General features: G+C 40.2%; 1 protein-coding gene and 1 long non-coding RNA gene across 2 annotated transcripts; both read left to right on the top strand.

The window, feature by feature from the left end:
• On the top strand, positions 287-3,654 carry LOC110429890. The gene is made up of 3 exons (XR_002447081.1): positions 287-329; positions 1,191-2,062; positions 2,409-3,654. It is a non-coding gene; the product is annotated as an uncharacterized LOC110429890 (long non-coding RNA).
• Positions 6,458-11,858, top strand: LOC110437519. Its single transcript, XM_021465992.1, has 4 exons — positions 6,458-7,151; positions 7,814-8,350; positions 8,882-8,925; positions 11,784-11,858. The coding sequence occupies exons 1-4, from the start codon at positions 6,458-6,460 to the stop codon at positions 11,856-11,858; spliced, it is 1,350 nt and encodes a 449-aa protein (XP_021321667.1).

The raw sequence follows: 14,055 nt of genomic DNA, 5'->3' as shown, positions 1-14,055 counted from the left end.
CAAGAAAGTTCATCACTGTTTCTCCTTAATCTCGCTCAGATCCAGATCCGTCAACGAAATTGAGGCAAGTGTTTTTGTTTCTTTTTTTCTCTTTTTACTAGAAAATTTGTATGAGCATCTCAAACTTTATGATGACGATAGTTTTTTTACAGCAACTAATTTATATGATTTTTAAGCAAGTGTATAACTTTGTCTGGACTGCTTAATTACCAATGGCTTATTACCGTCTGTTCCTCTCTCTCTCTCCCCTCTGTCCTCTCTCACTCTATCTCTCCCTCTCTCCCTCAGATCTGATGGACGACGAAGAATATATTGTTTGTGATGATGCAGTTAGTCCCATACTACTCCACTCCTTCGTCTTAATTTTATTGCATTTATTTTTCTTAAATCTATTGCATGCTTTTAGTTCATACGGCTGGTGCTTTTGATTAGTTTCTACTATATCTGCTCTATATCTTTTTTAGTCCTCTGTGATTGATTCAGGCTCTACCCCTGCTTCTGGTTTGTACGGTGTTACTTACTATATTCAATCTTCACTCCATTTTTTTTAAATTCCAAAAAATTTCAAATGCGTCTGTTGAGGTTTAATTTCCTAAAATATCCATCTAGCTTTTAGTTGTGGCTGGATCTTTTGATTAGTTTTTAGGTATGGGTCCTGCCTTTTCAATTCTTATCGGACTTCTACATTGATTGATGGGATTTTCTATCATTTCACTACCAGACTCTGGATCATTCCTGACGGTTCTATTTATACCTGACGGTGCTATGAAAACCGATAGGATTAGATATATTTCCTGTCGACTGAACAAAACCGACAGGGAAGACACTTATTTCTCCTGTCGGTTGTGCAGTTGCCGTCAGAAAACTATAAACCGTCAAGAACTGGGGCCCGCCCAGCACACAAATATCCTCATCGACAGAAGTCTTAGAGCATCTCCAACAGTTTGCTAAAATTCACTTAGCAAATATTGTGATTTGTCAACTCCCTAAAATATATGGCAAGTGAAAAAACGGACTCTCTCCAATAGTTTGCTATTTTAACTTAGTAAACTTTTAAAAAATAGGCCCACGACCTACTGTTCCCAACTTAAAGAACCTGCATATTATCTAGATTTATATTTCATTCAGTTTCTAGTAGAATAAATGTCCACAATGTTTATTGTCTTATGAAAATTTTGATTTGCATTCAGAAACAGGAAACAAGGAGCATCCGCATTCATAAATAGGCAGCAAAATCAGTGCATCCGCGTCAGGAACAAAGCAGAAACTGCCGGCCACCAGCAGCATCAGCACACCTAACAACGGCGAGGCGTGGTGCATCACCTGACAGCCGACAGCAACATCACAAGGGCGGCAAGGTGCTGTGCATCAACTGACACCTGACAGCAGTACCGACGGTGAGACGCCTGCAGCTCGCGATGCGAAGTGAGATACGCGCGCGTAAAGATGCGCGCGCGGAGGGGTGGAATACCAAGTTGTTAAAAATAGCAACCTCATTTAGCAAACTGTTGGAGATAAAATTTTATTGTTTTATCAAATTTTTAAAGATGGCAATTTTATTTGGCAAACTGTTGGAGATGCTCTAACCCTATCTTATCTTTTCTTTCTGCTTCCACTTGCTACGCGCCACCACCGGCCGCCCCTTCGCGCAGCCATGGACAACGCCCCATCCACGCCGCCACCCTCGCTTCCTCCCCATCCACGGCATGCGCTCAAACTGTGTCGGTGCCCTAGCCCTATGGGGCGCACCTCCACCTGCAGCAGCTCCACCAACCGGCGGCCCGGCGCCCAGATCCAGATGAGAGGACGTCGACGCCGCGTATTCGTAGGCGAGGCACAGGCGGAGGGAGAGGTAGTGGTTCGCTTCCCGTCCCGACCCTGCACTGCCACAGCTCGGGTACGTCTCATCCCACCATCGCCCCCCACCCCAGAGGCGAGTTCTGTAGGCCTACGACCGTGCTGCAACCCTGGCCGGGGCTGAGCTTGTCCGTCCAAGCCATGCTTTCGCCTCCAGGTCTGCACATCTTGAGCTCCTCCAGAACGCTAGTGCTCCCATCTGAAGGTGAGCCCCTACTGCTATTTCTCAGATCTGCTAGGCATTTTTTTCTCAAATACATAGATCTGCTAGGGATGAATCGATACATGCATTGAACTTTATTGTTGAATAGTTGGAGCACTGCCATATGCAAGTTGAAACTCTATACACATCGATTTCAACGAAATTGGAATTGTCTCTGCTCTTGCATTTGGTCGCAATTGATTTTTTCCATGGACGAGATGCATGCTTGATTTGTTAGTTTTTTTTTTTGCAATGGCAGACAACTAAAATACAATTCCCATGATCTGTGTGAACTACAATACAACTGAAATTTGGTGCTAGCGTATCCTTAATGTCTTCTCTGATCTAGTGCTAGCTGCTGATTGGGAGCAGAGCAGCTTGGATTTTTCAGAAGCAGATCTAGTGCTTAGCTTGTGACTAGGACGGTAGGCCAAAGTGGCGCAGGATGGATTTCACAAGGTAATGTTTGTATTATCTCCACAAGGTAATTATCTGAAGGGACTGAGATTATTTTCTTCTATTTTAGTTTCCATAATCTTGATTCTGCAACCTTTAGATTAAGTTTGGTTTGTTCAGATTGAGATATAGAGGATAAATTTGGTTAATCAAATAAAAAATCAGGATTCATCTTGGTTGAGATCTTGCTCAATGTTTAGAGTAAATTGTGAATGCACAATGACTTTAGAGTAAAATGTGAATGCACAATATTCAGAGAAATAAACAATGCAGTGTCCTTCGTAGGTTCATTTTGGTGTTTTATTAGGTTTTAAATTTAAACTTTCAGGTTGCTAAATTTTCTCATTGGTAACATAAGGAAAATGGTGTACTAGTTCAAGATTTGTTGTATCAAATTTTCTCATAGCTGTCATCTCTTTTCTATTATTAAGTACTGCATCAATTTTTCTACAGTCAGTCATTGTTATCTGGTATATTTTGATCACGAGATAGGAGCCTGCACATATATACTTGGTGATTTAGTACTGAAGCTCATTGGAAATTTATTATCAAAACATTTTCTGTGAAAAATGCACATACTCTATTTCTTCACATCTGAGAAGTGACTGAAATTGTCTACATTGTGTTGGTACATGCTGATGCCTTCATTTTTTTTTCAATTCAGAAATAATATAGGTAGTATGACACATTCTAAAAATATCACCTTGCAGATTCATACTCAATATATGTATATGACATGTCGAACCAAAGAGTTGATCTAATAAAATTTTATTTTATTTTATTGCAGCAAATTCAGAGCTGTGGGCACCTTGCAAACTCATCCTTTTGCTGCTTCATTTCAAGTTTAGACCAACTTCTGTAGAGAACTTTTAGCACAGTTAACTAGAAGTCATATTGAGGTGTCATTCATTTGGAGATCTCATTTAGACTTTTGTGTAGTATTCATTTTTTCATTCTAATGCCAATCTTTTGTGCAGTATTCTTTTTTTCATTCTAATGCCAATAACTTGATGGATGGATCTGAACTGTATGTATAAATCATACAGCTGAGGTTGTAATTAAGGATGAGGTCTGCTGCTGTAAATTATTTTTTTTAACTTTCTGTAGTTGGTTTCCTTATGCCGTCAGGATTTGGCCAATATTTTAGTCCAGGGCTATTCTTAGGCTGGCCGTCAGGACTGCCGTCAGGAAAAGATTCCTGAAGGTCAACCGCCAGGAAAAAGTGATCTTTCCTGTCGAGTCGTTCCTGTCGGTTAATTCGAGACGGCTGGCCGACAGGAATATGTTTCCTGACGGTTTTACTGCTTTTCCCGACAGTTTCTAGCCGACAGGAATTTCCGCTGCTCTGGTAGTGTTTTTTATGCTCATTGTCACTTGAAACAATCACCTTATTTTGCAGCAAAATCCATCCTTTGAATTGTTTCTAGCACTTTTTGAAAGACCGTCAAAGCTGCAGGTGCTTATGTAGAAATTTTGTATCTTGATGATAATTCTTTTATGTGCTCATAGGCTTAGCTGAATGCATGAAGTTGTTGTTGAACTCTGTAATGATCTTCTGACAAGGCTAACTGAAGCTTACGTTCTAATAAAATTTCTACACTTCCTCACTGCCTACTTCTATCCATTTACTATGATACTATCTGTGTTCCATGCCTTGTATAAATACCAAGATGCTTGCTTATGTCCAATTGGTACTTATCTTGTATATAATATCTGCAATTAGCAATTCATAGCAATTGTTTATTTCTCTTAGTTATTTCTTAGATGCTAAGTGAGCAATACTTATACTTGATTTTATGTTCTTGGAATATTGTGTTAAGTTAGTGGGTTTAGATCCTATATGAGATGCCTCTTTGTATTTCCTGGTTAAGATTAGACTATATACCAGCATTTTAAAACACTGAGCACCAATGCCTATTTGTACAATAAAGCTTAATTCTACAGACCTGTTGTTTGTAGAATATTTTAGGACTCTTTAGGCACATTCTGTATTTTTTAAGGCTCTCAAAACTGTTACATCTGTTGTATTTATTTTTAAAAAAAAACAATACAGTGTGTCCTACAGATCCTGTTATATAAAGAAATGCATGTGATGGGTTAAAATTTTCTACATCATGATGTTTACACTCTATGGCATATTAATTTTGCCCTTGTTATTGTTTCTTTCTTGTTTGATACAATATTATTTATCTATTGCAGATTATCGACTATGGCTTTCCTTTTTTTTGCAAAATAGGAATAGTAGCACTTTCGTTTGTATTTGACAAATATTGTCCAATCATGGACTAACTAGGCTCAAAGATTCATCTCGCAAATTACAGGTAAACTGTGTAATTAGTTATTTTTTTATCTATATTTAGTGCTCCATGCATGTGCCGCAAGATTCGATGTGATGGGGAATGTGAAAAAAATTGCAAAATATTTTGGGAACTAAACAGCGCCTTGATCGATTAGGTGCTAATTCAAAGGTAAATTATTTGTCTACTGCACATTCTTGATCGATTAGGTCTTCATCTAATGAAGGTTGGACTATTCCTTCAAATGGTGATTTGAGATTTTCTTTCCCTTTTTCTTATCAAATATCCTTTTGAAAAACATGACCACTCCAGTCAATAAAGGTTTAGCAATTGCTGCTCCCAATAGCTATAAGAAGCTATTCATAAATTGAAGCTTAATTCATATCCAGTGATACTAGAATTACTCTACTCTGCATACCGATCGCGAATCTTCACTTCAGCGCCCCATGAAAGACGGCCCGACTGGGTTGACCCGCCGCTCTGCTCGCGATAGGAGCCCCGCCGCCCTGCTCGCGCCCCGGCCGGCAGCGCCCGCGGCCGCGCAGCTCGCCCGCGGCCGCGCAGCTCGACGCGCCGCGCCACCCCCGCCGCCCGTGCCCTCGCCCACGCCGGCAGTCCGCTCGTCTTCTCCGAGCGTACCTGGGCCGCGTCCTCAAAGCGTTGCCGTCGGCGAGCCAGATCCGGTGGCTTTCCGACTCGGCTGAGTAGTCGGTGAGGCTGGAGCCGCCACCGCCACGACGTGCGTCGTCGCCGTGAAGGCTTCGGCGTAGTGCTGCATATGCGAGGTGGACTGTTCCAACGCGGTCGTTCAGCCTCCGGGCGACCCAGAACTGGGAGTCGAAGAAGGAGACTGACGCTAGCACCTACCTCCCGTAAGGTGATTCCGTCGAACTTGGTGGTGGAAGAAGATGGTCCAGATGCTGATCTGCTGGTCAAGCGTGGCCGCGAAGAACTATCTCAGTGCGTGGAGATGGTTACGGCAGTGACCCAGCGGCCAAAGCCAATTCATGCAGCGCAACCAATCCACTCAAAGTTTTGGGCCACTACTGATGCAATGGATGATTCCGAGGACGAGGATCCTTCTACACCCGAGTTCGTGCAGCTGGCGCTTGAAGCAGGGTACTCCATTGATGAGCTCGTCGCAGCGGAAGATGCTCTGAACGCAGGTAACACTTCCGATAAACTCAAGTCTGCACACTCGATCGTTTCTAATTTAGTGAACCGGAAGATTACTGGTGGAGCTCCTTTGCAAGTCCCGAGCTGGGCAGCGCTGTTAGAGATTCAATGTCGATTTTTTCAAAAAACTTTGAAAAACAACAAGGGCGAGATTTCAGGAATCAGGATCCGTTTCCTCCGTTAGCTCCAGCCCCACTTACGGTGAACACCACCGTGTGCAACGGAGAATTTCTTTCGGCGATAGATTCGGTTCCAAATAAATCTCGCGAACTTGACAAATTTAACCGGTATCAATTTGGGCCTGGCAAATTCTATAGGCCCACAAAGGGTTTGTGTTCTCTTTTTCTTCGTACTGCATCACGTCGCAGCCGTAAACCAAGTCTGCCGCCGCCGACTGCTCCCTCCCCACGTCGGCGTTCCTTTGCCGAAGTAGTGAAAGGAAAAGGGATGGCGGCGCAAGGGGGCGCTAATGGTGGCGGGTTCGGGCAGCAAGGAGGCGGAAGGGGAGGCCCGGGGTTTAATCCTGGTTTCAATCCGGGGTTTGATCCAGGTTTTGCAGGGAGAGGCGGCCGTGGCTATGGGTCTTTTCCCCATAATCGTGGGTGGAGGTCGTAGCGGCTATGGTGGCTATGGTGGTTATGGCAGCCAGAACAACTATGGGTACCAAGGTTTTCACGGTGCTAATCGTGGCCGTCGTCCATACTATGGCGGCTATGGTGGCAAGCGTTGCCGAGGTGCAGGATATGGAGGTCAACAGTTCCAACAGCAGGCGACCCCAAACCCAACTCCGATGGGGGGAGGGAACTACGGCACCGGAGCCCACATTGCTGACCAGATGGGGCATAACTTGGGTGCCCAGCAACAGCACGCCACGGTGCCTGCAACGGGTACCAAGTCTGCCACAGGAGGTGTCCCCATCGCTGTTACAGCCGATAACCATCTTGGCTCAGCAGTGCTCGCCGATCCCCAGCCCGGCCACCCCTCGGCTGGCCAGGAGCTTCACCAGGCCCCTCCCGCTGGGCTACACAAGCAGGGGAGCAAGCTGGAACTTTCACCGCATTGTCCGGTTGAAAACAAGACAACAGCTGAGGTACCAAAAGACACTGTCCCACATAATCCTGACAATGAGCCAATGAATGTTGATTTACCAGAGTCATCCAAGGGTATTAAAAAGAGCAAGGGCAAGCCTTTCTGTTTCAGGTGTCTCACTAAAGGGCACACAAGTCATGAGTGCACAGCAGTTCTTTCTTGTCATTTTTGCTGCGGAGAGCATGTCGCGAAAACTTGTTCTTATGCAAAAAAGACTAATTTATCTGCTCTTCCTTATGGCTATGCTGTGGAGGGGCTTGGATTTTATTATATCCCTGTTTTTTCTGAGTTTCAAAAAGATAAAGTGGAAGAGAAATCCGCAGTGGTACGTGTATTGGAAGGTTCCATTACTGCTGGAATGTTAGCAGTGGAACTGGAAAAACTACTACCAGGGAAGTTCAAATGGGAGATTGAGGAGAAAGGAAAAGATGCCTTCACCACTAATTTCCCCTCCACTGTTTGGCTTGACACTGTGGTCAATTGGGGCCCTATGGTGACAAAGTCTTTCGAAGGAAAAATTCAATTTGAAAAAAGCTCAGAAGAGGATGTTTACAAGTACGAGATTGAGAAAGTTTGGTACAGTTTCGGGGACTTCCTAGTGAATTTAGGGAATTTCCCATTATTTGGGCAATTGCCTCAATTCTAGGTGTACCCAAATCTGTAGACATTAAGTTTACAAAAAAATTTGGGAGATCAAGAATGAGAGTAGCAGTGATAGATTCTGCTCTAATTCCAGCTTTTGTAGATGTGGTCGTTGGGGAATTTATCTACCAGTTGCATTTTGGGGTGGAGCAGGAGGCGCCTGAGGGTGAGCCAATCTTGCTTGATCTTGATTCTAAATTGGAAGATGAAGAGCCTAATGAGGATGATGATCCTAATGATGATGACCCTAAAGAGGAGGGAAATGGTGACAAACCGATGGACATAGATAAAAAAAAAGCGGATCAGACACCACATCCTACAAAGAAGGCTGGTATTAGTGGAACAAGTCAGCAGGATAGCCCCTCTGTTGAAGCTGCAAAAAATAACAGTAAGCCTGGAGAACCAAATCCAGTGATATTGATGACCGCCGAGCCAACTGGTGATTGGAATGCCAAGCTTTTGAACCCAAATAATGACTCTGCCAAGCTTAACAAGCTGAAAGGACAGAAAGGTGGGACAGTGTCTCCTGTGAGATCAAGTAAGAGGACGGCCGCAACTTCAGAACAAGACTCGGTAGAGAAGGCAACAAAGTTGAAAGCGCGCCACAACCTGGAGATCGCTAATGATAAAGGTAAAAATCCCCTTACACTTTCTTTTATTTCCCGGGATGACAATAGTCTTTTACTTTCAGTCAATTCTATAGGGGTTCGGTTAGGGGATGATTCTACTCAGATTCATAATTCACTAGAAAATTTAAGAAATTTAGAATTACAACGTATAGCTGAATTTAAAACAATTGATACTTCGAATAAAGAGATTTTGGACGATGCTTCAGCTTGTTCTTTCGAAGATTCTCTGGATTTGGATGCACTTAATTTAATTTGCTCGGAGATAGCAGAGGGTTTAGGTGATGGAGGTTGTGACCCTAAGGGTCTTCAAACCCCCTTATCATCTGTAAAAGGCTCTAGGAAGAAGAATCGCAAATCACAAAGTCGGTCGCAATGAAGGGTATTTTTTGGAATTGTAATGGATTTGCGGACTGTAAAAAGTATAGATTTTTGAATGAGTTAACAAAAGAGAAGAACCTAGATTTCATTGCCTTGTCGGAAACTGGTAGAGCAAATTTTCCACAATCCACTTTAAATAATATATGTGCTGGCAGAGATTATTTATGGCATTGTATGGCTCCGCGGGGACGGTCTGGGGGTATGTTACTAGGTATTAATCTTCTTAACTTTGATATAGGGGAGATTGAGGAAGGAGATTTTTTTGTTCGCTTTAAGATCAGGCGGAGAGAGGATGACTTTAAGTTTAATTTGATTTCAGTTTATGGCCCGGCGCAAGTAGAACATAAATCTCTGTTCTTATCTGAAATAGTCAATGTATGTTCTAAGGAAGCTTTACCTATAATTATAGGGGGCGACTTTAATATCATACAGCGACCACAAGAGAAAAATAATGCTAATTTTAATAATAGGTGGCCTTTTTTATTCAATGCGGTGATTGACTCTTTAAACTTGAGAGAGATTGAGATGTCCGGGCGTAATTTCACTTGGGCAAATAATTTACCAATTCAGACTTTTGAGAGATTAAATAGAGTTCTAGTTTGTACAGATTTTGAATCTAAGTTTTCGCATACCACTGTTCAAGCACTGACTAGGGAAATTTCGGATCACACACCCCTGCTATTTTCTACAAATAATCCGTCCTCAAATTATCAGCCTCAATTCAAATTTGAATTGGGTTGGTTGCTGAGGGAAGGATTTTGTGAGATGGTTAAGGATGTGTGGCAAAGTACAATAGTCAGTGGCTCGCCTATAGAACGGTGGCAAGCCAAAATAAGCAGGCTTCGTCAATATCTAAGAGGATGGGCAAGAAATGTCAGTGGCGTGTATAAAAAGGAAAAAGAAACAATTCTGAATAAACTAGATGCCCTCGATAAAAAAGCGGAAATAATGCTCCTTACTCAGCAGGAGGTGGATTTAAAACATGTACTCAACGAACGATTGTCTGAGCTGTTGAGGGAAGAGGAGATAAAGTGGTACCAAAGAGCAAAATTAAAAGACCTTCTAGAAGGAGATGCAAACACAAAATATTATCATTTAATGGCTAATGGCAGGCATCGAAAAACTCGAATTTTTCAGTTGGAGGATGGGGTTAATTTAATAACTGGTGATGCACAACTAAAAGCGCATATTACTGGTTATTATAAGAATTTGTTTGGTCCACCAGAGATCACTCCGATCGAGCTAGATGAGACTCAAACCGGTGATATTCCACAAGTCTCCGAACTGGAAAATGAGTTTCTAACCCAACCTTTTTTGGAAGAAGAAGTGCGGGTTGCGATTTTCCAGATGGAACATAATAAGGCGCCTGGCCTAGATGGCTTTTCTCCAGAGTTTTATCAGGTTTTCTGGTCTGTTATAAAGGATGATCTGATGGCTTTGTTCTCGGAATTCCATCAAGGTAATTTGCATTTGAATCGCCTTAATTTTGGAACTATAATTTTGTTGCCAAAAAAGAAGGATGCGAGAGTCATTCAGCAATACAGATCTATCTGTTTACTGAATGTATCTTTCAAAATCTTCACTAAAGTCGCAACCAACAGATTGACTTCCATAGCTCAGAAAATAATTAGACCTACTCAGACAGCCTTTCTGCCAGGAAGGAATATTATGGAGGGAGCGGTAATTTTGCATGAAACAATACACGAGCTACACTCAAAAAGAAGAACGGCGTGATTTTCAAAATAGACTTTGAAAAAGCCTATGATAAGATTAAATGGAGTTTTTTACAACAAACTTTGAGAATAAAAGGTTTTTCACAAAAATGGTGTCAGTGGGTACAGAGGTTTACTGAAGGGGGCAATGTTAACATTAAGGTGAATGATCAATTAGGTTCTTACTTCCAGACCAAAAAAGGCCTTAGACAAGGTGATCCTATGTCGCCGATACTATTTAATATAGTAGTCGACATGTTAGCCATTCTAATTGCCAGAGCGAAAGAGGAAGGTCAGGTCGAGGGGGTTATTCCTGATTTAATCGAGGATGGTTTGTCAATCCTTCAGTATGCGGATAACACAGTCATCTTTATGAGCCATGATATTGAGAAGGCAGTCAATATGAAACTGTTATTGACAACCTTTGAGCAATTATCGGGCCTAAAGATAAACTTTCATAAAAGTGAAATCTTTTGCTTTGGTGAAGCAAAAGAATACGAGGAGTTCTATTCGCAACTGTTTGGTTGTGTGGTCGGTAATTACCCATTCCATTATCTGGGACTTCCTATGAACACTAGAAAGTTAAATAATAATGATTGGAAGATTATCGAAGATAGAATTGAGAAGAGACTGAGTGGCTGGAAAGGGAAAATGTTATCTGTAGGAGGGCGACTGGTTCTTATAAACTCGGTGCTGTCTAGTTTACCGATGTTTATGATGTCGTTTTTCGAAGTTCCACGTGGTGTGTTAGAAAAAATAGATTGCTTCAGATCTCGATTCTATTGGCAAAATGATCAGCATAAAAGAAAATATAGGTTGGCAAAGTGGGAGGTGTTATGTCAGCCAAAGAGTCAAGGTGGGGTTGGCATTCAAAATCTGGATACACAAAATAAGTGTTTATTAAGTAAGTGGTTATTCAAATTCTTGAACGAGGACGGCATGTGGCAGGAATTATTAAGAAAAAAGTATATTAAAAATAAGATTTTAGGAAGTTATGTTAAAAAACCATCGGATTCGCATTTTTGGAAAAGCCTAATGAATGTCAAAGATTCTTTTTTGGAACTTGGCTCATTTAAGATTAAAGATGGATCTCAAACCAGGTTCTGGAGTGATACTTGGTTGGGAAATAAACCTCTTAAGGATAAATTTCCTTCATTGTTTAATATTGTACGGAGAAAGGATGATTCTGTTGCACAAGTGCTCGGTTCAACTCCATTTAATATTCTTTTAGACGAAAAAGTATAATTCATTGTTATTAACGGCAGCCGCATCGCTCTGTTGGGCAATTTGGATAACCCGAAACGAAGTGGTTTTTGACAGATGCAGACCAAAATCTTTCTTGCAGGTACTCTTCAGGGAACACACTGGCTTCGACAGTGGGCACACTTGCAGCGGCATGACGATCAATGGGAGCAGTTAAATCTCGTGGGGCAGGTCCTAGAAACGTCGGCCTTGCATTTTTTTAGTTCCAATGGGTGGTTATCGTCAAGTTATATTGGTCATGCTTAGTTTCAAACTTTACTTCGAATGTTTCCTTTTCCTTCTTGTGGGCTGCAATTCTGTCGCAGCTTTTACTTTTGCCCTTTGTGAAAGTTTTGTAATAATTGGTCTGATTCTATCTTTGGATAGATGAAGCCGGATGTTTCATCCATTATCTAAAAAAAATTAGTTTTTTCTGAATTGGATCCAGTTCTGAAATCATCTGCCTTGAACTGATGTCATATTTACTGTGGAAGTACTATGTAATCATATCTCCTACTGAAATGTACTACCTTTTTTTAGAATATTCCCAGCTTCAATTTTGTAAAATAAAACATGTTCTTTCCAGATATCCTACAAATTAGCAGTTATACAATTGGTTGTCACTTTCTTTAAAAGTAATGGCTTAGATGAAACTTTTTTTTGCATAAATACATTCTTAGCCCTCCAGCCAGTTAAGATTTAATGACCTACGCACCGTCAGTCATTTATAATGATTAGGGCACTTGCAATGCTGAAATCATCATAATTTCTATAGACATTAATTATGTTACCGTCTAAGCATTTTGCTGATATGACAATGTAGTTATTGAAGATAGAGAGCAAAAATCATAGAAACTGAGTCTAAATTAGAAATTATGTCTACACGAGATCCAAGACATGAAGTGATATGATTGGTTGAGAATGGAGAGAGAATGAATGTGATTGGATAAAAATTTATTATATAGAAACTATCTATTGGGACCATAGTTTCTATATATAATGTCTGTACAAATTAACTAGAAACATTGAGAGTGCCCTTAATCCACTGATTTGCTTTATGATATATGCAGTTGAAAAATAATAGTACATTTTAATGACCTGCGCACCGTCATGTCTATTGGCTTTACTATTTGTTCGTCAATTCTGAGCTCATCCATCCACCATGAATTTAGTTCATGGTATATGTACTTAATTTTATGGTATATGTACTCGACATGGTTGATTTTTCATTTTTCTTTATTCGCTTATCACCTATTTGCAGTTGTAAATCTATTAGTTCTGTGCACCTATATTAACACTGTTGGTTGGTTGAAAAAATATGACTTTATAAGACAAATGAATAGGCTTTTAGGTCTAAAAAGTTTTTGGATTTTAACACTAATATAATTTCATTTGCATTTGATAATTATTATCTAACTATTGACTAACTCGTCTCGCAAATTACAGACAAACTGTACAATTAGTTATTTTTTATTTATATTTAATGTTTTATGCATGTGTCGTAAGATTCGATGTGATGAAGAATATTGAAAAAGTTTAGGATTTTAGGGTGAACTAAACAAGACCTTAAATAGTTCTTGGTTCATAGAACATTGGTGCTGGCGCCTGAGTTTGATGTCATACTAGATATATAGATGCTAATTAGAAACATAAATTAATTATAAAACTGATTGTATAAGTTGTATCTAATTCAAGAAAATGAATCTATTAAGTTTAATTAAACATTTATTAACAAATGTTCATTTTAGTATCACATGGGTTAATTACGGTTTCGTTAGGCTTAATTGATGTGTGTTGCGAATCAGTCTTTTTTTATAAAATTAGTTTTCTAATTTTTTTTATGTTGAATACTACTAATTAGTATCAGATACGGCCTTATTTGGTTAGTCTTGTTTTTTAACAACTATCACATCGAATATTTACACATTTGTTAATGATATTGGCTCAGCAAGTTTTTGGGTACTGTAAAACTTTTCTTTGTATTTGACAATTATTGTCCAACCATAGACTAAATAGGCTCAAAAGATTTATCCTGCAAATCTCAGGCAAATTGTATAATTAGTTTTTTTATCTATATTTAATGCTCTATACATGTGCTGTAAGATTTGATGTGACAGAAAATCTTAAAAAGTTTTTGGGTTTTGGATGTAACTAAACAAGGCCTTATGAGACGGAGGGAGTACGTGCTATTCGAGAAGTTAAACTTTTTAAAGTTTGACTAGAAATATATCAAATAATCATAATATTTGTTTTTGCAAATAAGTATATTATGAAACTATATTTCATACTCAATCTAATGATACATATTACACATGATAAATATTAGTATATTTTTATATATATTACGTCATTTATTTGTGGATTGAGGGATTAGT

Source organism: Sorghum bicolor, chromosome 8 (assembly GCF_000003195.3).
Source record: "Sorghum bicolor cultivar BTx623 chromosome 8, Sorghum_bicolor_NCBIv3, whole genome shotgun sequence".
In the NCBI taxonomy this organism is placed as follows: domain Eukaryota; kingdom Viridiplantae; phylum Streptophyta; class Magnoliopsida; order Poales; family Poaceae; genus Sorghum; species Sorghum bicolor.
Note: the sequence above shows the minus strand (reverse complement) of the source record. Positions and strands in the feature narration are given on the sequence as shown.

Bases quoted from the DNA above. Each gene is read 5' to 3' on its own strand.
- LOC110437519 (XM_021465992.1), top strand. From the start codon at position 6,458: ATGGTGGCGGGTTCGGGCAGCAAGGAGGCGGAAGGGGAGGCCCGGGGT. The intron at 7,152-7,813 runs GTATTAAAAAGA...CTCTAATTCCAG, and splicing joins TTTACCAGAGTCATCCAAGG to CTTTTGTAGATGTGGTCGTT. The intron at 8,926-11,783 runs GTATGTTACTAG...TCTTTCTTGCAG, and splicing joins TCCGCGGGGACGGTCTGGGG to GTACTCTTCAGGGAACACAC.